Here is a 27,055-nt window from a genome sequence, read left to right on the forward strand (position 1 = left end):
AAAATAACCAATCCATTACATATTCACAGGAAAAACATACTTTTAAGAAAAATAGCTATAACTTATAAGTCAAAAAAATTGTGTTTTTCTTACATTTTTGAAAATACCTTTAATGTCTGGCTTCATAAAAGACAGCTGAATTCTTTTATGTACCTCTGCATTCAATCTATGGCAATATATGATGACTCTCAAAAACTCCACTGTACTGAGAGAATAATGGTGGAAAAGTCAAATAATGTCTTAGAATCATTATGAAATTAACTTTAATGTCATAGATCTCCTGAAAAATGCCAGAGGACCCCTGGGACACCACGTTGGTAGTAATCACTGCTGTACAGTATTTTATAACACTTGTCTTCTTGAGGATAAAGAAATGATAAGTGTTCTAAATCCTTTGCTGGTGACGATGGCAACATGATCACAATTCCTTGCAGGAATGCTCCCTGTGATCTCCACTAAAGAGCTTTCCAACTTTGAGCTCACCCTCAGTCCTGATGGCTCAAGAGTTGGAAACCACCAGTGCTCCAACCTTCTGGATTACACTGAAGTGAAGACTCACCATGGTTTCTTAACTGATGCTACAAAAAATCCAGAAGTAATTGGAGAGACGCATCCCTACCAGTACAGCTCATCTATCAGAGGCACCAGTACATTACGCTTCTATCGAAACCTGAACCTAGAGGCCTGTTTGTGGGAGTTTGTTAGCTACTATGACATGTCAGAACTTCTCACTGACTGTGGAGGCACCATCGGGACCGATGGACAGGTAGGAAAACCAGCCGGTTTTGTTCAGGTATCCAGGTGTGGACTAAATCCCAACTCCAGTCTTCCATCTTGGTGGTGAAGGTCATTAGGCACAGGAGGGAACTGGCATGCGTGGTATGAAAATTCATGTTTATTTCTGGAAGAAGGTGTCAAAATTTTGACACATTTTTTTAACAGTGGGCCCATAACATCTTTGTATCGAAAGGTTACTATATAATTGTTGCCGTAAACTCCAAATCTACTCTGGTATTATAAAAATCTAAATACTAATTTTTCTTCAAAGTGTACATTATCATTTATTGTGTATATGTACAGAGATGTCTTCTATATGTCATAAACCGTCTAAAGTGAGGATTTATAATCCTTAGAGTCAGACCAATTTTTCTCTCTCCTTTTCTTCTTCTTCCACCTTCTATCTTTCTCTCCTTTTACCCCCTTTTCTGCTCCCTAGTTTCTTCCCCATTCCCTCCCAGTCTGCTTCATTTCTCCATCACTAACATAGTCAAAAATATTTTCATTAAAAGCTTATTGTTACTTCTCCTCTAGAGTTACTGACTCCTCTTCATACTACACAGACATTTACATCTAAAATACACAACACACACATACACAAAATCCCCACCCCTATTATCATCAACAAAGTTGTCAAAATGATAAGGAAGCAAGGTCTCCATTAGCAGTCATGATAGAGAATCTAAAATATGTTGGGTGTAGTTGAGAAGTGTAGTGACTCTTTGAACTAAAAGCCATGCTCTGTCCTACCTGGACTAAACAAAGAGTTCATATAGGTTGGCTTACACATTAAGAGTGTTGAATGGTACCCAGGATATATCAGGTCTTTCAAGATTTAACCAGGGTGAGGCCGATTTTGTCAGTGCTATATCCCTGTGGTGTTAAAATATAAAACAAGTAGTATCATAAGAAAGGGAGATGATAACTGAGTATCAGTTTAACCGCATGGCAGAGCTGTGAGACCTGACACGTTCAGCTGGTGCTGATGCAGAATGGGCAGCCATTCATTCCATCTGGGGACTACTGGACTCCAAAGGAATGGGACATTATCTCCTTCTTCTCTAAAAGCAGCAAAATACTCAGAAATTTGCATGGATTAGTAAAAATCCCCAAACAGCAATAGGAAGACAGTGTGGAATGGTGGGAAGGGCTTGGTTATTAGAATCCAGCAAATGCAGACCTAAATTTGAATCCCAGGACCCTGAGATCATGACCTGAGCTGAAGGCAGACGCTTAACAGACTGAGCCACCCAGGTGTCTCGGTTCTAGTTCTTTCTTATCATTCACTTTGTACCATGGGGCTTTTCTGTGGCTCTCATCTAGTCTCTAGTCTGTTTTCGCCCTTGAAAATGTTTTCCATCTTCTCTGCAAAATGGCAGCACTTTCTGATCTTTATATCTGCAAGCCAGACAGCCTTGTCTTAACGAAAACCCTGCACTTGCCCTCGGAAGTCCTATCCTGTTACATCTGCCCCCTCCCCCAGTGTCTCAAGGGCATTTTGAATACAAATCCTGTCCCTCTAATGTGTGCATCTCTCTGACCAAATCTTACCATAAAATGCTCAGCTAAACTGACGATACTTTGCTGCATGTATATTTTCTTAAATTACTGTCCTCTATTTAATTGTTTAACTTCAGTACTTCTCCTTCCCATTACCGCTGCCAGCTCAGAAAGTCACTGCCCTTCTGTGGCTGAGCTGCTAGGGGCTCTGCTCCATTAGGTGAAAACGAGCAACTGCAGGTTTTTCAGTTAAGATTTACCCGCCTGAAAGGCTCCTGTTACAATAACACTAGGAATATAAGCATTATCCCATCCAATTTTTAACGAGTTTGTGTTACCCTCTTGATGTTTTGCTTTTGCATTGTTGCAAATAAATTTAATAGCATCACCGCGATGATCAACATACAAAGAGATGACCAGATTCAGTGTAAATCATTGACATTTCAGGAGCTTGTTATAAAATTTTAAAAGCCTCAGTGTGAACTCAACATTAATACAGTCTAATAAGACGTGTTTGCTCATTCTTAGAGTGGAGCTCAGAGATGGTCATCTCCTTTTCCCCTACTTGGTTCCTTGGGCTTAAACTTTTACTTCTCCCCTAGCTCTTGATATTCTCCTAAATCCCCACCTCCCCCCAACACACACATTACTTAAATAAAGGCGAGGAGGAAGAAAATGTAAGTTAAAGTGGAAGAAATATAATTCTTTCAGACATTTCCTTAATGTTCCCCATTAGTTTTGGATTCTAGAGAAGAAGAGAAAATACCTAATTGTACCAATGACAAGAATAATGATTATAATAGTAATAGCTAACAATTATTTAAATGTTGTACTGTGTGCCCTCCATTCTTCTAAATACTTTACATATTTCTACAAATTCTGTCCTCACAAGAACATTATGAAATAACTATGAGCCCCCCCTGCCCCTTTTAGAGATGAGGAGGCTGAAGCAAAGAGAACTCAAATAATGTGCCCAAATTCAATTCGCTTTTAAGGCTGTGCTCTTCACCACATCATGATTCTTATCTGGATATTTAATTGAGTGAATTAAATGTCATTTGATTGGGTGAAGGTGAGGAATGGATTTGGTCCCAGATACAACTGCAGGAAAGGCAAATGAACTTGTCTGTCATTCTCAGGACAGTTAATGCTGCCCAACGGGTCATGAACATGTCTGCCGGATTACGCTTACACCCGTGCTGATAAAATTATACAAGTCTGTGTCTTCATGACAGGGGTCCACAGACTCAGCTGAGTACCTGCAGATCAGATCGAAATGAAAACATATTTCATGAGGCTACACCTGAAGGAAAACAAACTAAATACTTGGTGAACAGATTCTGCTTTAGGGTTTCGTAAGAGTTTTGCAAACTTTCACATTTCCGAATTTAGGATGGGAAAATGGGGAAGAGTAAAGGTAAACCATCAATATGGGTTGTCTTCCTGGCAGCTTTGTGATTGGGTTGCCCACTCCACTGGACCACAGATCCCGAAGGAAGCCAGTGCTGCCCCCAGTCTGTTTGTCCTTTGCCAAGAACGCACGCCCCCAGCCAAGTATTTAATAGATGTGACTTTCTCTCTTCTAGTCTTTTCTAGACTTGGCACCTTAGATCAAGATGATCACTGTGCAAACAAATTTTACTCACTGGTAATTGCTTCCCCCAGAAACAACATGATGAACTTTTTTTCCTTCGTGTGCTCTCAGTGGCTAAAGCTACTTCTACAAAACATTGGCAAGTCCCTGCATTTCTCTTTGTGACTGAAAAGCTGTTTCTAACACTCTCTGAGAAAGATTCTCTACCTTCCCTAACCTCCCACATTCAGATTATTTAACTTATAAGACAGAGTTACCAAACTGAAGGAATCATCTGAAATATCCAAGATAGTTCTGTATTCATAGCAAAGGAAGTTTTATGAAGTTCTATGCAGTTTGACTACAGCTATAACTTTAGCTGATATCAAGAGTATTTCTGCTTTTCTCACCATATTCATTGCACCTTCTTCGTGCATTAAAGAAATATGAACTGAACACCTGCTCTGTGCCAGGGACTGTCCCAGGCCCCTGGTGAGGACACCAGACACAGAACTTACACTCCCAACAAAGCAGAGTTCTAAGAGTCAATCCTCATTCTTATAAAAGTTAAGAATTTTATTTGCTGAGAAAAAGAAACACGGACTTTTCTAATCTTCAATGCTAACATCATTTTTAATAGTTTCTAAAATATAAAAGCAGATGAATAGCAGGAAAAGAAAAATAGAGATCAATTAAAAAATGATACTCCTCCATTGTTTTGTGTGACAAAACAGTGTTCTGTAAATCAAAATTTAAATTGTTTTGGTGTACAATAAAAAGCACTTGTGCTGCAAAATAATCATTAAAGTTAAACCAAGTTTTTTAAAACTATTGGATATTTTTGGTGGCGACTTTTCTCTTGAAAACAACTTCTTATACAAATGAACGCCCTCAATTCATTCCACTTTTCAGGAGCCTGGCTATTGGTCTTGTGAGGTCAGAATCTTAGCTCTTACCTTGTTGGGTAAACACCAACTGATAACATCCTTCAAGGAGAATAAATAAGCTACAGAAATGCAACCCCAAGTAAGTTTGCACTGAAAACATCAAATTGTAATTTACTTATAAGAAGGCATGATTTTCCATGATTTTGGGAAAGTAAACGTGTTTTTTCCTAGTTGCTTGGTTTGAGGAATAATTTTTCTTCCTTGTTACTGTGTGTTGGGATTTAGAAACATGGAACTTTAGGGCACGAATATACTTTAGAAGTCATCTCTTTCCATCCCAGTATTTTATGCTTAGTACTTGGATTTATTCTTTTACACATGTATGTTACTGTAAATCATTCTATAAGAAATAAGATCCAAAATGTGTAGCTTACCTGGAGCATGTTGCTTCTTAGTTTGTCAACTTTGTCAATTATTTTTTTTTTAATAATGTGGTTTCTTTGTTTTTTTTTAAGATTTTATTTATTTATTTATTTGAGACAGAGAGAACACAAGTGGGGAGGAGAGGCAGATGGAGAGGAAGAAGAGACTCCCTGCTGAACAGGGAGCCTGACACAGGGCTCGATCCTAGGACATCCCAGGACCCTGAGATCATGACCTGAGCTGAAAGCAGATGCTTAACTGACTGAGCCACCCAAACTCCCTGGTTTCTTTGTTTTTTTAAGTAATGATAGCACAGTGGAAAGCTGGGAAACTAAAAAAATGTAAAAAAAAAAAAAAATCTTATTCCACTATCACTGTGCACAGATTTTCTAGTGTTTTCCAATGTACATACACATTTTTTAATAGTAGCAGTGTAATGTTATTTATGCCATCTTGTATACTGCTTTTTAACTTAACATTATGAGCATTTTCTCATGACAAAGAAAACAGATACATGACTTTTGATGGCTACATAATATTTTACCTTGTGTGTCATCATAACTTATTTAGCCATTCTTCTGTTGTTGGTCATTTAGATAATTTCTAATTCTATTATTGTAAATATCCCATAGAGTTGTTCTTAATATTAAAGAATTTGTGGACCAATATTGACCCTACCTCATTCCAGGGTCTCCCTTGTGCATCTCTGATCCCATAGGCCTTTAGAAAGGCTTGTAATTGGACAGAAGCCAAGGTCTCTTTCTTCCAAGTGTTCCTGGATGTGTAGGCTGCTATTACTGCTAATCCCTTGGCTAAGGATTCTAACTTGTTAAACAGTGTTCTCCACGGAGTAGCTAAGTCCATGCTTTACTGAGACTTCAAGCTATTGAGATTTATGAGCCTTCTTTACACATTCACAAACACCACCATCTTGATGATGTAGACATATTTCTGGAAACAAGAGGAGCAACAGAAATTTCAGTCAGTGGGAAATCCACCTCAGTGGTAGCCCTCAGATAATATTCTAACAGCTCTAGTCCAATTTTCAATCTTTGAAGTGAGCACAAACCACATATCCCACATAAAGGAGGGTAGATATTGGATTATAAAATATTTTAAAATGATTACTGTTTTCAACCTATGTGGTCCAATTAAAGACCTTGGGTAGAAGAGTCTAATCAGTGCTGCCCAATATGGTAAGCACTAGCCATGTGTGGTTATTGAGTGTTCAAAACTGAGATGTGTTGTTCCTGTAAAATACAAACCAGATTTCAAAGACTTAGTAGCAAAAAAAAAAAAAGTCTCAAAAATTACTTTATACTGATTGCATATTAAAATGTAATATGTTCGATATATTGGATTAAGTAACTATTCTTAAAATTAGTTTCACATGTTTCTCTTTACTTTTTGAAGTATGGCTGCTAGAAAAATTTTAAATTACATGTGTGGCTCACATATTTTTATTGAATAGTTCTGGTCTACATACTTGAGTGTTAGCACTGATTGTACTGAATAATCTTGAGCAAGCTAATCGACTTCTTCACAGCTTAAGTTCAACACACGTAGAGTATAACCTTGCTCAAATGAAAGTTGCAAAGGAACAAAGTAAATCTAGATAGTTTTCATTAGTGCGTGTGTATGCTGCCAACTTCTATAAGAAACAGTGCATATATATACTGCCTATTTCAATAAAGCAATATGTAATTTGGATAGCTTAAGCTGGATGCCCCAGTGAGTGAAGAATTCACTCCACTGGGATTTACCTCAACACTAGTCCCCACCTTAGGCAATATTCCATGTATAATTTCTCTTTTAGCATATTCATTTTCCTCCCTATTCTTCCCTTCTCCTACCATCTGACACAGCCCAGCAGAATTGCTTTTGTGTCTTTAGCTGCCAATACCTCCCCAAATATATACTTGTTGCCCATTATTATCCACTTAGTAGTAGTAGTAGAAATTTATACCAGTGTTACCTTTGCCAGAAAACTCGCATTTTATGCTTTCCCTTTAAATTTGGAATTTAAAGGCTCGCTTGGTTTTGTTGAAGACACTTCAAACGTCTGTAAGGACATGTAAACTCCTGTGTCGTATCATGGTTGCTTTAAGAGCAGTGTACCAGATTTAACATCTATTTCTTTTAGTATAAACAAATCCCTTAAAAAGTACTGTGATACAGAGTGAAAGAAAATTAACTGCTCACTAAGATGATATCCAGAAGTTAGATTGATGGCACTGCATTCTTCAATTTTGCAAGAATGAACAGGTAGGCGACCTGGATGATTGACATTGTTGCATTGGCACCAGTTACTCTAGAGAGAAGTTCCAAGCAGACAAAGAAGGCCTGGCCATGGTGAACAAGAAAATGCAATAAGATGCTGATTCCATGTCCGGAAATGGTCAAACTCTAGGTTGCCACAAGAATCAAATGAAAGAAAATAAAAATTAGTCAGGGAGCTTTGTGCCAAGTAACTCATTCATAAGAAGTGAACGTTAATAGTTCTGTCCAAAATAGCACACTCCGTAACATTTGATAGATAGAGTATAATGTTGGCAAAAATCATCAGCACCCAGACAGTTTAATTGGAAAGTCATTCCTAAAGTCTAATTTTTAAAAGATGATGGTTTATTAAAATCACAGGATGAAATATTAATCTTAATTTCCAGTGGCATATACATTGACTTGATCACTCTTCTTTACACTGTTAAAATTGCACTGCAAGATCAAGTTCTCACTGAGTGCAATAATATTGACCCTTAACAAATATTATCTCAAAGAACTTTTCGTTCCAAGGCCCCTCTTCTGCTGGCTGTGTTAGCAGATGATGGGGAGTGCTAGTTACCACACAGCTAGGAATTAAATAAGTTGCTTGGATGATGGTTTCCTTTTTATATATTTTTGTTGGAGATTCAGGTCATCATTTTTTTGTGATTTAAGGAGTTTATTTTTTTACTCTATGACAAAGTGATACAATATTGTTATCATTCTTTATATTATTCACTAACTCATGTGTATGATCTCTGTTGCCAGCTCAATGTGGAAAGAGAATTAGAATGGTATTAGAAAGCCCAACTGGAACTTCTAATGTGTATGATCTGACCTAAGTCCATCTCCTCTTGTGTGGAAGATAATTATATTTGCCCAGCTCTTCTGCAGAGCTATTTTGAGAATTAAGTATGATAACGTTGGTTAGGTGATCCTAGGACTGCCCTCAGCTTTGTTTGTAATGTGATGACGTGTGATAGAGTAGAAAAGCACAGGCTAAAGGCTGGGTTCTAATACTGGCAGGGCCATTCAGAAAGCTTAAACAATTCTGTGAGAAATTTGCTTTATTTCTTTGAACCTTAATTTTCCTTTTTCCTTTTCTATGCATTATCTATCCATCCATCCATCTAACCACCCATCCATCCATCCATCCACACATACAACCATCCACACATACATATAAATATAATTATGGGGGAGAGTAAAAATATTAAATAGCTTTTATTGTGAAGCTAGGGGCTCAATAAATGAATATTAGTTTATCTTCCACTACTCCTAACTCTCCTACAAAATACCTGAAGAAGAAAAGTATAAAATTCAAAGCAAGTCACTTCATTTCAACTAAAAATTAATTTTGCAACATATTAAGTATTACGTGTCATTACTCAACATGCATCCCATACCATGGGATGCTATTCGGAAATAAAAGTATTGAAATGTGCAGCAACATGGATGCACCTTGAAAACATAAGTGAAAGAAGCCTGTCACAAAAGACCACATACTGTAAGACCCCATGTATATGGAATTTCCAAAACTGGCAAATACATAGAGACAGAAAATAGCCTAGTGGCCACCAGGGGAAGGGAGGAGGAAGGAATGAAGGCATGACTTCTAATGGGTCTGGAATTTCCTTTGGAGGTGATGAAAGTGTTCAAAAATTGACTGTGGTCAAAGTTACACCTCTCCCTGAATACATTAAATACTGTTGGTTTGTCCACTTTAATCAACTGAATTATATGGCATGGAAATTATATCTTAATAATGCTGTTATGAAACCAAAAGGACTGTGTAGGTATAATATGCTCAAAATAATGCAATTTACTTTCACGTTTGCTGCCGCATATCCTTTGTTGCAAAGGAAGGTAATGGTAACAACTAGTTAATTCTCCAAAATTAAGTGAGGGGGCAATAGTATAAATGCCGTCACTTTGTTTCCTTAAGGGCCACTCAAAATCTCTAGTTGAGTGAAAGGAGAAAGTGGCTTGTACAAAGTTAGATTCCTCTCGTTAACACTGAATCATGTTGACAGATAATTTTATTGTTTTAGGTCTTAAATCTAGTGCAGTCCTTTGTGACCCTTCGAGTGCCTCTGTATGTTTCCTACGTGTTCCATTCTCCGGTCGGGGTGGGAGGCTGGCAACATTTTGACTTGAAGTCGGAGCTCCGTCTGACTTTTGTATATGACACTGCCATCTTGTGGAATGATGGAATCGGCAGCCCACCAGAAGCTGAACTCCAAGGTGGGTTAATATATTTGGAAACGAGTGTTCTCATCTATCTGAATTACTTAGGATTTTTTTTTTTTTTACCGTAGCTAAAAATAATAGAAGTGACTTTCAATAGATTTTATTTTTATAATCAGTATTTCAAAATTATTTCATTTTGTCATGGGAGAACTAACAAAACCATATCAGTGCCTCAAACTGTGCATAACATGTGACTGTTAAATATATTATGTCCATTTCATGGGTATTTAACCCTTAGAGTCCATTTTAGGTGATTCATCATGTATGCGTTATGCAACACAGTCCACGTGTTTCCTAAATTCTAGAAAACCTATAGAGGAAGTTCCAATTGAAAATAAGAAATGAACCCAAGAGAAAAATTTATGTTTTTTGTTTGTTTGTTTCTGAAAATGAGATAGATCCTGGATTCTAGTTCTGGCTTCCACCACTAACTAGCTATGTGATCTTGAACATACTGCTTAACCTTTGTGGCACTCAGTTTCTTCTCAAAGGTAGAATAGACTTCTAATACTCCTTTTATTTTAAAATTTTATTATTCTGTGATATTTTAGCAGAATGTCTTGGAACAGTGGTGGTAAGTACAGCTTTGTCCATAAGCATCTGCCAAACTTTGTTTCAATCTCTATATCAGAATAATAATTCAAAGTCTACAGGCATAAAGCTAATTTACCTATCCGTAAAATGAATACTGTTTCTTTTCAGGCACATGCTACTGTTTGGGTTCCATGCCTATCTGAGCACTGTGCCTGCATTCCTTTTTATTAGCCAGAAGGAAAGTACTATTGACAGTGCACCAAATTTGCTATCTTACACAGATTAAGATTGCCTCAGAGCTATGTGAAAGGCAATATGATCACCCTGAGTGATCATCCCAGATTATTTTATATTTCAATGTTTTAGTTACATACCTTGCCTTAAAAATATATATATTTAAGGAAATTTTACTGTGGATCCAGTTCTCAAGTTCTACGTAAGGATCTCATGGTTCCTTCTTATCTCTGGAACCAACTTTGGTCAAACTGCTAAAAGTTTTGGAAAACCTCCAGTGTTTTTATTAAGTCTATAAAATTTGGAATCATTCTGGAGAACACAAACCCACTTCCATGTTCAAATCTTTAAAATGTGACAATTTTACTGTGTCTCTCCCAATTTACAGCTTCATTTATGTAGACTGAGGCTTTTAAGGGAAAAAAAAAATCTTGGCTTATTGTCCTCAATCTATTTCTATTTCATATTGACTTCACTCACGTTACCTGATTCTATTTTGCCTCCCTTCTTGACACCTTTTCTCGTTAGAAAACAGAGCAAAACAAACAAAACACTTCTGCTTCTCTTATCACTCAGAATTCTTCTGATAACAGCTTTTGGCTAGAATGCTTAAAGATGAGAGGTATCCGAATTCAAATTCTGAAGAAATCCTGCACTTAAGGAGCCCCTGGTCACCAATATCGCCACTCTTGTGCACTATCCCCATGTAGGTTCTCTCTACCCAACAAGTATGCGCATTGGTGAAGAGGGGCGCTTGGTGGTGAACTTCAAGACAGAGGCTCAGTTCCACGGTTTGTTCGTGCTATCGCATCCCGGTAAGCCTTGTTAGCCACTAGGAGCCACGCCCTGCACCACAGGACACAGATTTGCCATCCCCCACGCTGCCTGAGGAGCTTCAAAACCCTTAATTTCAAGTGAATTGTCCATGTGACTTATCCGCAGGAGGGCTTGATAATTGTTCAGCTACATCTCAGAAGCCACAAAATGGTTGTTGTCGACGTAGACTTTTAGAGAAAATACAAAGTGATGAAATTTAAACAAAAATTCCACTGAGTTCATTTTAAGTGGTGTTTTCTTTAGATAAAAGAGCGTAGCAACCACAATCCCCTTCTCCACCTCCTTTCTTGCTGCGTAAAAAGTTGAATTTTAAGTCGTTTGTTCAGCAAGCACGTCTCTGTTCGCAACTCTTTTCTAGATACTGTAAGAAACCTTTATAATAGAGCCAGAAGGGGTACTGCGCTATGATACTTATATTTCAGACATGTTAACTAATTATCTTTAATAAAGCTTGGCTGTGTCATTTTACTAACTATGAGGCGCTGTGCTTTGAATAGCAATAAGGAAGCAGTCACTCAAGTCTAATGTCCAGGCTTTTTTTAAATATAAAGGATATTTCATTAGAAATAGTTTTTTTATTTGACTCTCCATATCACTAAATTGGTTCTGCATATTTTGCCCATTTGCCAACTAATGTCAGATTGGGCGGGGAACGTAGTTCACTTGATGTCTTCTCCCGCCTTCCTTTTTCTGGGTTTGCGCTCTAAACAAGGAGAGAATAGGGCCAAAATTCAGAAGAGAAAGAGGGTTCATTGTATTTTTATGAGGCCGAGCTACAAGAACTGCCGACCCAAAAAGAATCATTTTGCTTTATAGTACTTGACAGTTCTGGAAAATAAGGATTTCTTGGTCTTTAAAGGTCCTTTGCACATGTCTACCTTTCTAATAAACTGAATCTTTGTTTAGACACAATTGCAGGCAATCTAATTAAAATTAGATTCCGTTTAGAAATTGGTTTTGCCCAGCTCTGTGGATGCTAAGAGACTAAAGCCAGCTCATAGCTTTGGCGCACAATAAATGCATTCACATCAGCTTTTATTACACTGCTGTGCCTTCCCTGGAAAGTAGCCCTGAACTATTTGAGCATTTCTACACAATTATCTTTTCACAGAATCATAGAGTGGAAAAAGCACTGAATTAGGAATCAGAAGGATCACACATCCTAGCTGTGTGATCTTGGGAGAGTCACTATAATCAGTCTCAGCCCACATTCTCTGGGGGGTGTGGGGGGTGGAAATGAGGCTGATTATACCAACACTGGGGCTTTGAAGGCTTAGTATTAAGAATAAAAGCAAGCAAAGCAATGTACAGTCAGGTGCTTTGAAAACTCTAAGCTGTCATGCACTCTTAAAACCACTCTACCATTATTCTTATTGGCACTTTTCTAGCATCCTTCACGAGCTCAATGATCGTGTCAGCTGATCATCCAGGCCTGACCTTCTCCCTGCGCCTCGTAAGGAGTGAGCCGACCTATCACCAGCCGGTGCAGCAATGGAGCTTTGTGTCTGACTTTGCAGTAAGTGACTTGGGCTCTTACTTTTCCTTTTCCGCGGCCTGGGACAACACCTCAGATTCTTAAATGAAAAACATAAATGTCCTCCCTTCTCCTTAAAGGTACGTGACTATTCGGGGACTTACACGGTGAAACTCCTGCCTTGCACCACTCCATCGCATCAAGAGTACCGCCTGCCAGTCACCTGCAACCCCCAAGAGCCTGTCACCTTTGACCTCGACATACGGTTCCAACAGGTGCATCTCTTGCAGTTATTTTCCCTGGACTTCTCCAATTCCACTTTATTAAGGTCGTGGCTTACTTGTATCAGTAAAAAAATGGAAGGAAGGGAGGGAGGGAGGGAGGAAGGAAGGAAGGAAGGAAGGAAGAAATTCACACTATGACTTAAATTCTTGCATGCTGAGAGAAAAGGAAGTCAGACAGGAGGGAAGCAAGGGAAGAATGACAGAGGAAAGAACTGCCCTTTATCTGTCGTTGGTTCAGGATATAAAATCCAGAGTTTAAGAGTACGCAAGGGTTATTTATTTTCCTATGTGATCGTGTCTCCTCCTGGAGTGTGCTGCCTTGGAGATTTGAGGATTTTCCCCTAGAGTTCTTCTGCACGTCTTTGTCTCATTCTTGATCTTCAAGGAAAATAAATATCCTGTAGTTCTTGCCATCTCAGAGTACCTAATTTCCATTATATAGTAAAAGAAACATGATGGTGCTTTTTGTCCAAGGACGAAGACTAAGTGTTGGTTTTGCATTGAGCGTGATATGTACAAGTCCCGTAAAACACCCTGTGAAACCAAGGGAAAAGAAATCAAGTAATGCTATTTAGTCCCAGTCAAAACATTTCACCTCGCCAGTTTTGCCTTCTCACGAAGGATAAGGCCAGTGTTACAATTCCCTACATTAGTTTGGTAATTGCAGTGCAGTCTTCAGGAATCTACACGTGTCCGTGGACAGCACATGTGTGTGTCCGTGAATAATGTATTTGTGCACCACCAGAGCAATCGACAAACCATAAAAGGGCTTTTACACTTGGTTTTAGGTCAGCGATCCGGTGGCAGCTGAGTTCAGCTTGAACACCCAGATGTACCTCCTCTCCAAGAAGAGTCTCTGGTTGTCTGACGGATCCATGGGATTTGGGCAAGAGAGTGATGTTGCCTTTGCAGAAGGTATTCGTTTCACAAATGAGACATCTGCTCTGTTTGCCACGGCATCTGCTGTGCTTTGCTTTATTGGGATCATGTTGGAGAGGGGAAATTATCACGTCTGGTATGCTTTTGAGAATATTACTGGGTCTTTGCCACTTTGGCAGGGGTGACGTAGGGCCACTGAAATTGGATATAAGTTACTGGATGGTTTTTCTTCTGGGGAAATTAATCTCTATTTCACTTACCTAAGTGACTTTGGGAGCAAATCTAGGTTTTTTTCTTGAATCTTCTTTCAAGGTGCATATACTCAAATTCTGCAGCTACTTGAGACTGTAAATGCCTCCTGGGCGAGGGTTATATCTGTCCTGCTCAGTGGCGTGTTCCTGGCACCTAGCAAAATGCCTAACATGCATGGTGGGAGTTCAGTAATAGTTGTGAAATAGATGATTGACTACCAGGGAATTTCCGCAAACTCTCCTTCAAAATCAAATAAAGCCAACTCAGCTTTTTATCAATATTTTCTTTTTTATATACTTTATTAGTCTGCACCCTGCCAAGTAATTTATTTATATGAAGCAGACTTTAAACCACAGTGGAATTATGAATATTAAAGTATAGGCCGAGCCTTGACTGAGCATGTGAGGGTCAATAAATCTGCAGTCACTTGTGGTCCAGTCCCCAAAGTGGTCTCCCCTGAGGCCTGGGAGTGGGTGACATCCTGCAGGTCTTCCAACATTTGACGGCAGATTAGGGAAAAAAGGCAGTACTCCCTAGGGGCATCATGGTCACCATGGTATGCAGTGTCACGTGGACGCACCTTACCGCGTAACAGAAATGACCCTTCCACATCTCTGTTTCAGGTGACATCATTTATGGGCGTGTCATGGTAGATCCTGTCCAGAATCTGGGTGACTCCTTTTACTGCAGCATTGAGAAGGTTTTCCTGTGCACTGGAGCTGACGGCTATGTTCCCAAATACAGTCCCGCGAATGCAGAATACGGCTGCTTAGCTGACTCTCCTTCACTCTTATATAGATTTAAAATTGTGGTAAGTGCTTTGACCCAAACAATGAACCAGACAGATGATCAAAGTTCAATGTTTTTGTCTGGTATTTAAAAACAATAGCGTCTTTTCAAATGAAATGAAATGGTGACATTTTATGGTAATCTGTACTTGCACAAACTTAAAGAAACCATTCTGTACTTGCAAAAGTTGGCACTATCTACAGGACTCCTCATTTTCTTTTATTGCTTAAAGGACAAAGCTCAGCCAGAGACCCAAGCCACCAGTTTTGGAAATGTCCTGTTTAATGCCAAGCTAGCAGCAGATGACCCTGAAGCTATTCTCTTAGTGAATCAGCCTGGATCCGATGGCTTTAAAGTCGACTCAACGCCACTCTTTCAGGTGGGCCAGTAATAAGCTACTTATACCAGCTCTGGGAGCACATGCAAATTACTCAAAAGTGGGATGATCCAGTGTCTTCTGTTAAAGGGCAGTGATTGTAATATTGCATAAGTAATAGTAACACTGAATAAGGTAATATAGGTAAACAACACAGGGCCATAGTGAGCACGAGGTGAGCATTCTGTAAAACCTAGCTAGTACTATTTTTATTAGTGCATTCATATTATTTTAAGTCTACAGGTAATTAAGACCCTTTTATTCAGCCCGGAATGTAAATCTAAGTCTGACATTTCAAAACTCTGTTTTTCTTATTCAAAACTTCCTTCCTGTTGACTTTTCATGACCATCTTTATTAGACTGATCTTGTATGAACTGCTGGATTCAGAAAAAGAAACGGGCACGGCTCATAAATCTCCACTCTCAAAGACTTTATAAACCAAGACAGAATATCCTAACCGAGCGACAGACGGTAGAAGGAGACACAGGCGACCTTAAACCCTGAGCAGACAAATGAGACAAGATTCAGAGATGTGTTCCCACTGTGAATCCTTGGTGGGGGGGAGCAAGTACACCTTTTAGGAAATTTCCTGAAAATTGTCCACACAGGATGGGCTGCAGACACAATATCTGTATTCATCCTAAAGAAGGAATCTTAAGGAAGCATATTTGTTACTCTGAATAATTTTTTTAAATTATTTTCGCTGTTAATTCTCAAAGCATTAGGCCCCTTCTAAATCCGGAAGGCTTCAGAGAGCCATCAGAAATTCCCTTCTTCTCAGAGGCCCTAGAAAAAGCAGAAAAACGGACCCCTTCTATGGTCTTATATGTAAATATGCAGCCAGGCGAACCGAAAGAGAGTCCTGAGGGTCAGAAGATCTGAGTTCTAGTCTTGCCTCGGCCACAAGCTAGTTGAGTGACATTGGCAAGTTATGTAACTGCTGTGCATCCTTCTTTACCCATGTTTTAAATGAATGATTTAAAACCGTGTAACAGCTCTGACATTCTGTGGCAAGTCACAGATAACCAAATATTTACCGGCACACACTCCCCCAAGAGCTGCACAAAATATTTTGGAGTGCTTTACACAAAGCCTTGCACATACTACCCACGCAAAAATATGAAGTGTATTAATTCTGCAGACTAAAGTAAATTATCAGTTACTGTCTCTGCCACTAATTTCTCTTGCAGGAGTCTGAATTAGGTCGGTGTGGTATTTAATTTTCTAACAAATAGAGTTGCGTTCCCTAGGTCGCCCTGGGCCGGGAATGGTACATACACGCGATCTACACAGTCAGATCAAAAGACAATGCCAACCGAGGCATTGGCAAAAGAAGCACCGAGTACCAGCACCACTCCGTAGTGAGTCCGAGGAAGCCCCCCGCGATGAGCCAGGGCCGGAAGAAGAGGGAGATCAGGAGCCCACCCCCGCCGGCGTGGGAAATAGGTGCTGACAACAACCGGGGAACAAACATCCAGCACATTGCCCTGCAGCGCACCAACAGGAAGCGGAGCCCCCAGGGGCGAGTTCCTCCCGATGGCGTCCTCCCCCGCGAGCTCAACCGGCCCAGCTCCGACGACGTCAGCCTGGTCACCGCGGTCGGAGGCACCGCGGTGGGATTACTCACCGTCTGCCTCGCTGCCATCGCAGTGATGATGTGCAGGAACAAGAAGGGCGCCAGGAGGAAGGGCGCTCCGAAGGGCTCAGGCAGCAGCAAGCCCGTGACGCCCCCGCAGAGCCACCACGGCGACAGCTCAGAGGTTTGAGGGGAGCAGGTGGGATTCAGCCTTTGCCTCAAGTGCCTCGGAAAGACGGTAGGAACCCAAATGCTTCTGTCAACGGCCGAGAATTGGGGCCTTCTGTTCCGGAGCTGCTCAGAGGGCCTGACTGTACTCATGAACTTGGATTTGAATTCTGTCTACTCTTTCATGCATCAGAGAACACATGCAGACCACAGACCACGCCTTTCCTCTGGCCCAGGAGGCAGCAGCAATGTATTCACGTGTACACACAGCCATCGATGGGCTTCTCATTTTAGGCATTTTTCTCTACACAGTGGAGACAAATCTATTCAAAGGTGCTGCAGACTCTCTCAGAAGTTTAAGAGGAGTCTATTATAGTTATATGAGTATGAATCTGGAAGGTGCAATTATCACATGGTTTATTCATTGTGTAACAGTTTATTACTAAAAAGGTTTTAATGCGCAGTCTGCAAGAATGATAAACACACTGTTTATTATGACAAGTTTTCGAATAGGTGAAGACAGCATGGAATTATGACCAGGGGTGGCTCAACCCATCATTCACCTTTTCTACTACTACGTGGGAGGGGATGGAAGGAAAGATAGAGGGAAGGAACTCACTAGCTTGGATTTGAATTGTTTCTCATCCTCGTCAGAGCCTCCTTGTTTTATTTGCTTATTTAACTTTAAATTAAACCAAAGAATATGTTAAGTCTGGAAGAGATTGTCGAAGAAAGACTTTCCTGTTACATAGTGAGGAATAGTCGAGTCCTTGCCTGATAGTATACCTTATTGGTGCTCAACATTTGTGGGAAATGAGAGGGTTGGTGGCGTTTTGATGATGAAGAAGAAATGCTATAGAGTTAGATTCACATTTATAAGACAATGTTCTCTAAGAACTGAGCCTAGATATTTGCAGTATTGAACCCATCGATGATAATGAGAAATATCATTATAGGTGGTGGAGGGAGAAAGTGGTATTTATTAATATCATATGTTTAACCAAAGTGCCTCTTCTATATACTTTATGGAATTAAAGAACATTCTGACAGATGATACATGAGGTTAACCCTCAGAGTAGCATAATCACACAACCAATGTCCAGAACTTAAATTGGCCATAGGACATTTTCTTAGCCTTCTAATCAGCCTCTGGTTCTAAAAATGGGAACCTCTGCAACTGTCATTCCAGAGATGGCCTTGGAGGTTGCCATCTTCTTTGATCCAGGAGGAAAGCAGCATTCTTTGACATCTCCAGTCCAGTGAGCTGATGCAGCGAGGTCCCTCTCAGTATCTGAAAAAATAACGTGTAACACTGCTTACAGTGTTAAAAATCAAGAAACTTAGTGAGCTTGCTTGGCAAGGCTCCCATCGCCTTTCTGAAAAAAATATACTCTTGCCAAATGGCAGAGATTTCAGTTGGAAAGCGAAGGAAAATGTCAGTAGTCTAATGACCAATCTTCCAAAAGCTAGTGAATGTATTTCAAGCAAAAATTAGGGTCAGGAGAAAAAGAACTGTGTGTAAGGGCTAACTAACCCTCAAGTGTTGCCTGAAATGTTTTCACTTGCGTTCCTAGGCTGGCCACACTGGACATTCTAGTGGAATGGATCTTATCTGGTGTCCGTGGGCACCAGCCATCTCTTTACTGAAAAAAAGGAATCTACATTGGTGCTGAGAGAGAGGTAAAAAGTGTCCAATGCTCGCCTCTCTCCTTTTGGGCAGCTCTGTACTTCACATTCAAAGTCTTTCAAAGAATATGGTAGACTGGAGTCTCCTTCCATTGGGGCATTAATGGATATCAGCTATAACTCAAAGGTCCCCCGGAGGACTTCTATAAAGTACTGTATAGCCCAGGAGTTCATTTGTCAAATAAACCATTGATGCTTTCATAATTATCCCCTTTTCTTTTGCTTTGCCTTCTGACAGATGCCTTGCTACTTCTTTAGCTACCTCATAACTTGTCTAGGAATGAGCATGAGTTAAGCTGCTTCAAATAGTGTGTGGAGTTTTCATGACTTAGCACTGGGTTCAATTCACTTAGGCTGTTAGAGCAAGTACTCGCAATTGACTTCATGTTCGTTTAGTAGTTTGGATGCTTCAGAGCCTGACTCTCATGCTATCTTGAGCATCTCTGTCACTGAATGTAGTAATCCGTGAAGCATCGTTACAAGTCTGTTTGGAGCCTTTGGGCCACACTGATTTTATATCAAATTTCACTCTACAATTAGTTTTTGTAATGAGACTGGCATATATGAATTGGAGGGCTTAATAAAATACAGAACATGTCTATCCTTTCTTAACAAAGGAAAGTTTCTTCCTCTCTGCCCATTCCTTCTCTCTTTCTCTCCCTTTCTCTCCTCTTCCTTTTCTTCCTCCCCTTGAAAACAGAGTCTGTGGGAAATAGGCAGGTGTAGCTTTCTTAAGTACAAAGTGCTTGGATTTCGGCATCATTTTCTTTATTTATTTAATGTGTGATTTTATATACATTAATCATAAAAAAACTCTTTAGTGGAAAAAGGAATCAGGCAAAAATGCTTTATTGTTCAATAAAACAGACCCTTTTCCCCAATATTTTATTTTTAGACATTTATGCTGGTATTATCAGAACAATTACATAAAATAACTTCCCATAGACAATGGGATGTGAGCTATAATAACTCCTTAGATGCCCAGTAGCTTCTGACGCTAATTAAAACTATATAATTGAAATTGTATTGCAGAGTGAACCCAAAGCACAAAAATATATACGGAGCCTTAGCGTCTCTCCCAGCATATGAACTGTGAAGCATTACAATACATAATTACGTTTTAATGATGGTTTTATTTCTTCCAAATTCATTCCCTCTGTTAACATTTACTAAATGCTCACCTAGGACTAGCCACTTTGAGAGACTACATAGAAACCAAGATGTCCTCCCTGGTCTCGGGCAGGTTATTAATCAAATGTGGCTCTTCCTTTAGACAAGAGTGATCAACGTTTGCATTGGGTTCTGCCCTGGACCAAGAACAAGCCAGGCATGTCTGTGAACCACAACTTAAAATTCTCTCCAGAGCACGGACAGTGGAGTCTACTCTTTTTCATCTAAAAGAACCCCATGTTATGGATCACTGTGATCACAGATCTAAGGCAAATTATTTCAGATCAATAATTTAATGGAATTGCCCTCACAAATCTACACAGAAAGGGTATATTACAGGGATGTGCGTAGCCTGGCATATACTTCTCCTCTTAATGGAAGACAGGCCCACTTTATTCCAAGGATGGGATATAGCACATAAATTCTTGTTCCCTTCCATTCACATCCCCAACAGCTCCTGAAGTGCATCCTCCCACAAGCATCCACAGTGTTTGAACGGTATGAGTGAAGGTCAACTAGAATTCCTCTGCCATGGTACTGCATAGCATTTGTGATATGAAGGACCAACTCTAGGCTCAGGATAAAGGGATTTAGTTCTATAAGCAGCAAACCACTTCTTTATCAAGTCATCATACCTTTAAGTCTTTTCCAGGGTACCAGCTCCAAGGTCAACTTCGAAAATGGAAATGGGCCTGCGTAAAAATCACAGAGCCTCTCCTTGTATAAATCAGTGCTAAGGGTTAAAATAGTCCTAGACTGAGAAACGATAAAGTAGCAATAACAGCAAAATGTAATGACATTTAGATTTTTAAAGTTGGAAATTTGATTTCTGCTACTATTTTGAAAATACCTACTTAGTTTTGACTTAGAAACCAATTTAGTCCTTTAAAAGAAAAAAGAATTTTTAAAGATGCAAGTGTTTTACAAATTTGGAATTTACATAATTGTATTCATTTGAAAACAAGGGAGCTATGATTCTTTGAAACTCTTTTGTTTCTTCTAGAAAAAAGAGCAATAACAAAAGGAAGAAAACAGGTGTCTTTACTAACTGTAGGGCAAAAGATCAGTAGGGCTTAAGTGTTCAATCAGTCTGATGGCCATGGCTTAGAAATGTGTCATTTGGCAGAGAATTAGAAATACGACTATTATCTGGCATTGCACACAGGCACATGTGCACATAAGACAACCAAAGTTCTCATTTCTAGAAAAAGATGACCCTAATACAGTTTTAAATACAGTGGAGATTTTCAAGGTCAACAGAATGGTCATTTGTGTAAACATACTATCGTGGGATTTTCTTTGACATTATAATGTTCAAAGGTTACTATGTTTCCTTAACATTTTTCTTAGAATTGATTCTAGTGTGGCCTGGTAATGACATAAAAATTTTCAGAAAATACTATCAATAGGTTCAAAGTTCCCCTCACTGTCTATTTCTCCTTGTTGCCATATCCTTTGACGTTAAAAACAGAAGACAGATTTTGGTAGTTATTTTGCTTTTAATAAGAGAGTCTAAAATAGAAGTGCATTGTATTTTCCTACAATTTTCCCTGGAAGGATTATACAGAAATTTTATAGATAAAAGAAAGCTCAAGAGAGAACTGAAGTTGATAAAACAGACTATACCAATATGAGCTCACGATTTTAATTTTATCGGGAAAACAAATCAGAATATTGAATTGGCAGACTTTTAAACAGTTCTGCTGTCTTCCTTATCTTTCAAGTACATTTGTTACCTTTTCCTGTTATCTCTTTGTATTTTTTTTTTTTTAGTATTGTGTTTTACTTAAGAGCAACAACAACCAGAAGAAAAAACCAAAACCAAAACCCTGCTGTAGCAATGACGTCTCCTTCTACTTTCCTTCCTTCCTTCCTCCCTCCCTCTCTTTCTTCCTTCCTTGGTTCCCCTCTGGCACAGACTAGGGTATTTTTCTTCCTCTGAGATTTGTTTATCATTCTTCCAGCAATGCTTCCTTTCAGTTTGGAAACCGTTGCCATTTTCACTACGTAATTAGCATTCTCCTTCATCTGAAAGCTAGGAAGTGAGCGCAGCATTTGGGCAGTGTCCCTTCTTTATCAAATGTTAAGGCTTTTGGATGATGGAGAGAACTCCCTTCAAAAGATCAAAAACATCATATTGAATAATGTGATGACAATCTGTGCTTTGATTTTCTCCCAGTGAAAGTTCAACACTGACATTTATGACGCACACACAAAATCCCTTTAAGGGTTTAATTGAGCAAAAATAAAAGGCCAGAGATCACATATATGAAGTTGTTTTGCATGATCGAATACTTTGCAATGAAATAAATGGCAAAAAAAAAAACAACAACTGTTAAAATGTTAACAACATTGAAGTGTTTTAAATTGTAATTATTAAATGCACAATGTTCCTTTCACTATGAGCCAGATGTTGCCTACGCTGATTGCACGATTCCTTGAATACTCTAAGTGAATCTCTACTACAGATACTTATTTTTCCAAAGTTTGGATCGTCCCATCGCATAAGAATTGTCAGTATTGTGCCTTAGAAAAGAAGAAAGAAAAGAGAGAAATGTGAATTTTTAAGAACTAACATTAATAATAAAGAGCATTGTAATACAAATCGCTTAAAATATAGAAAAGCAATTACTGGTAAGAATAAAAGATAATCTCTGTAAGGGCCCAAATTGAGCCCATTACAAAAAAGAAGTACAAAGCCTAGTCTCTTTCTGTGGTTTCAGGAATTCAAGTTTTTGGCAAGGTATTTTTAAGCCCATTTGTCTCTAAAAGAAAACTTCAGCCTGGACAAGGAGTTGTGTGTTTGATAATTGTATTAAGTTCCTGCTTCCTTCCCCAAAGCCCTCCAAAACGTTCAGTAAATTTATATTTATCTAGCCACTGAGTGACGTATCTGTGTGTAATGGAATTATTTGCAGAGCTTAATGGCCTTTGTGATTTTCCCATGGGAATTCTTCAAAACCGAACAGGGTCTAGTTTTTGTTGTTGTTGTTTATTTACTGGGGTACTTCATGTTTGCTGGCTATTGAAGCTTATCCCTGGGAAACCAATTATGCCAATAATTTGGAGCCATTCAGTCTTCCATCCGTGTCTAAAATAATTCTTGCTGCCACTTGTGTTGCGTAACTACCACTGTTTTCCTTTGAAATATATCACATGTTTAATATAAATAAAGCCCATGTAAATGTAAATGTGTTAACATGGTCAAGTTATTGTGGTTCCTTCTGCAACTTTGATTTACACTAAAATCCAAGAATTCATGTAGTCTGCAATGAGTGTCTGTTACTTTCAATCTGAGTCTGAAGCTTAAGCTCCTGCAGGCTTCTAGAATGGAACCTGTGCTCCCAGTACCTCTCTGATGCCAGTGGCAAAATATTGTGGCTCCTCGCCAGGATCTACCTGCAGGATCTTAGTGCTTACTGGCCAGTTGTAGCAGGTGCCAACACAGGCCTGCCAGGGGCAATGTATACTTAAAGGAAACCATATATTTAGGTGAGTAGCTCTGTCCCAGGGAGCAGGGTGTCTAGACCTTACTACAGATATGAATCCTACTAATCAGGATGAATCCACTGATCGGATCCATTGCTGGGGAGCTTCCCTGACAAGGTAGACCAGTCACCTTTATGCAAACTTCACTCAAGTCAGTAATCATTTGATTTATTATATGGTCAGATTTTTAGTAGGTGGCCACCACTATTTAATACCAGAAGGAAAGGTAAAGACAGCCCCCTATAGCTGTTGAAGGATAATCCCAAGAAAAGGGCCAAACACACAAGAGAAGTTAGAGTGGAAGGTTGGGGGAGGAAATGGCCGTGTTATAGCAGAAAAGCTGTGATCAGCTACAGAAATGAGGGGCTCGATCCATCTTCATTACAGAAGAAAAGAAAAGAGCCTGTGTGCTAGAAAATTTCCCAGCTGCTACGGAGAAAGCCTGGCCTTCAGGAAGTTAGGGAAGGGGACCAAGGAAGGGAAGATTCATGATCCAGCCACACCTGGGTATTAACTGGGAGATAAGATCTCCCTGTCATAATGTCACAGTCACCCCAGAGGCACCCAATTTAAAGGAAAAGTCCCCAAACCAGAATGACGTAGACCTGACTAAGAGGCAGGGGTGGGGGGGGGGAATCATCAGGAACAGAGTTGGGCCCATCTGAGCCCACAAAGTACTGATTCCCCCCCACACACATCCAGCAGCCAGGCCAGGAAGCTGCTGCAGAGGAAGATTGATAGCAATTTTTGAAAATCCTACTCCTAACAGACTGCAAAGCATTTCAAGATGCTAAGATCTCATCCTAGAAATTTAAATGTGACAAATTGCAAAGTGGTTAAAGGTGGTAGAGAAGGTAATGGGACAGAGTAAGAATATCCAAAGGAAGTTGAGGCAGGTCAGAGATGATGCAAGGTACTCACAGGGGGAGAAAATTTGGAGAAGGGCGTATGCAAAAAGAGGTACAAATATTTTCCCAGGATTTCCTCAGAGTTGAAACCATTCAGAAGACAATGAGTCTGAAACACATAGGCTGCATTACAACATACAGTGGCTGTGGCCTGACACGGTTCTGCAGGAGTCCCATCTCCCTGCACACTTCACCACCATTTGGCTTGAATTCTAAAGAGACCACTAAGTCAAGAGGCACTGGTGATACTCAAGTGTCATCAGACAAGGCCTCAAAAGCAGTGGCCCGATTCAAAGAAGTTTTGTTTATAATTTCCAAACATACGGTTTTCTGTGGGTATGACCTACACAGTATATTATCTTCAGAGACACTTTATGCACATTAGAACAGGTGCTTGCCCTGAGCTGCCTGGGTGGCTCAGTCGGTTGAGCATCTGACTCTTGGTTTCAGCTCAGGTCATGATCTCAGAATCATGAGATCGAGCCCCACATCAGGCTTCTCACTCAACACGGAGTCTGCTGGAAATTCTCTCCCTCGCCCTCTGCACCTCTCCTCATTCTGTCTCTCTCCCTCTTTCTCAAATAAATAAATAAATAAATCTTTAAAACAACAACAACAGGCGTCTGCTCTATGTAGGTGAATTAGAGAGAAGTACTTTCTCTATGGAGATGAGAACTCCAGGTTCATGACTTGGTATTTTTTAAATGTAAATTTTATTATTATTCAGATATGACAAGTCCAAAGAATCAAAAAAAAAAAAACAATTGCCATTGAAAAGAAAGCTTAGTATGCTCACAGATTCCAAGGGGAGCTGACGTATTACACCAGAGGGGCCACACACAAGGAGGCACCAGGGTCAGTCATGAGGCAGAGGGAACAAGAGAAAGTGTGGGCAAGAGCCTTTCTTGTAGTTTCCACGAGCAGAAACAGCCAAGGTGGGGTAAACAGGTTGAGGATTAGCCGATCTGAGTAATTTCAATGGGGTCTAGGGCATAGGGCTCTCCCTAGTTGTCTGGTACCTGGCACTTGGGGGACTGGGCAGTTGGATAGTAGCCCAGAGAGTGGGAGACAGATAAAGATGGCAGCTGGGGGTAGGGGCTGTGGACTGTTTAGTTTGCCTATGAAAGGCACAAATCTCTAGGAACTGGCTAGCCTGTTTTGAATCTTAGGGGCAGAGTTAAAGTAGACTCCAGAAGAAGAGCCGGGATCTTTTATCTGGAGCCCAGAGTATTTAATTATACCCAAAATCAGAGCAGTAAGAACAAAGACTTTGAAAATCAGAGTCAGATTTTGTGTAATGAAGTCCTGACAGGAAGAGAAAGGTAAAATGGGTAAAGGCTTACCTATTCTAGTAGCAAGGGATTGTGGGAAAGGCAGGCTGAGACAGGGGGACGCTGGGAGACTGGGACGCTGATTGGGGGTGGGCAGGGATTACAGCAAGAGCAAAGGAGGATCTTGCCCCTTCCCTACCATTTCCCATTTAAGACTTTGGAAAGAGATCACCTCTCCAGGGATCCCTGTTCCAAGGTCAGGCACAGCCAAATGCACCTAGGGACCAGTGGGTGCGATATGATTGTATTGGCCCAGCATCTAAAGGGCAATCAAAGCCGGGGACACCTGGGGAACCCTGCCAGGGCGCTCCGATCAATGACACACCATACACGCTGCTAAAACAGGAAAAGCACCAGCAGGGGTCATCTGTGCTAGCTTAAATCTTTTTGGGGATTACGGTGATCCAAGGTGACCCAAGCCTGCATCTAAAGAGATCAGATGCCTCCCTCTCTCTGAGAGTTGTCTGCTATTTCCTCCGCCTGGCCCTTCCAGCTACCCTCCTCCCCAGAAGAAAAACAAATCTCACTCTATCACCCTATGACTGTGTTTTGAATATCGTCTTTAGCAGTCACATTCCAGGAGAGCTGTGACCTTCCCTGATTCATGTATGCCATTCACCCCCCAAAATACTTCTCTTCAAAGGAGATTTCTTTAGTCAGCCCTTAGTAACTGATATATTAAATGACCTATCGCAATCCTAAAGAATTAATGAGGCTTAATGCAGGAGGGATGTAGTAATTTGAATCTCTCAGAGAGCTTTCAAACCACATCTGCACAGGACACCTGGGTGGCTCAGTAGGTTAAGCATCTGCCTTTGGCTCAGATCATGATCCCTGGGTCTGGGATGGAGCCCCTCTTCGGGCTCCCTGCTCAGCAGGGAGTCTGCTTCTCCCTCTCCCTCTGCCCCTCCCCCAACTCATGTGTGCTCTCTCTCTCAAATAAATAAAATCTTTAAAAAGATGGAAAACACGCAATTTAAAAACAAACAGGCAAGCAAACAAACACATCTGCACAGCCCCAGAGATTCTGAATCAGCTCTCACACCCTATTCCCACCCTAGGGGGATGGCCCTAGGGGAATGCCAGTGGGCTGTGTGTTTCAAAAAAGAGCTTCTAATGAGTGAGAGAACCATGATCTTCAGAGAGAACCACTGGTTTAGAGTTTGCTGTACGTTGACAGGAAAGATTTGCATTTTTAGTGCAATCTTGGAAACCAAAAGAAGTAATAAGTGTGGGTTTCTGGCACAGGGTAGGAAGTGCGCTCACAAAATGTCCTTGTACAAGTAGGGCCTACCCCTCAGGTAACCCTCAGGGTCCAAGCCTGTGGTCAGTCTCTGCACCACTCACTGTTCATCAGATGTACGGTCACTGGCTAAGCGTCTACATGGTGTGACT

At 40.2% G+C, this 27,055-nt stretch overlaps 1 protein-coding gene across 1 annotated transcript in view; it reads left to right on the plus strand.

Annotated features, from left to right (window-relative positions):
* The window catches only part of FREM2 (FRAS1 related extracellular matrix 2), a 155,388-nt gene extending 138,290 nt beyond the window's left edge, over positions 1–17,098 (plus strand). Inside the window, exons 16-24 of the mRNA XM_028107332.2 lie at positions 435–766; positions 9,474–9,666; positions 11,151–11,255; positions 12,666–12,793; positions 12,892–13,026; positions 13,824–13,950; positions 14,790–14,977; positions 15,188–15,334; positions 16,583–17,098. Of these exons, the coding sequence (XP_027963133.2) occupies positions 435–766; positions 9,474–9,666; positions 11,151–11,255; positions 12,666–12,793; positions 12,892–13,026; positions 13,824–13,950; positions 14,790–14,977; positions 15,188–15,334; positions 16,583–17,098 (1,871 nt within the window). The remainder of the gene's footprint in view (positions 1–434; positions 767–9,473; positions 9,667–11,150; positions 11,256–12,665; positions 12,794–12,891; positions 13,027–13,823; positions 13,951–14,789; positions 14,978–15,187; positions 15,335–16,582) is intronic.
* Positions 17,099–27,055: the final 9,957 nt, after the last annotated feature.

Source organism: Eumetopias jubatus, unplaced genomic scaffold (genome assembly GCF_037043125.1).
Source record: "Eumetopias jubatus isolate StellerSeaLion01/CBP00866 unplaced genomic scaffold, mEumJub1_p1.0 scaffold_3, whole genome shotgun sequence".
Classification (NCBI taxonomy): Eukaryota; Metazoa; Chordata; class Mammalia; order Carnivora; family Otariidae; genus Eumetopias; species Eumetopias jubatus.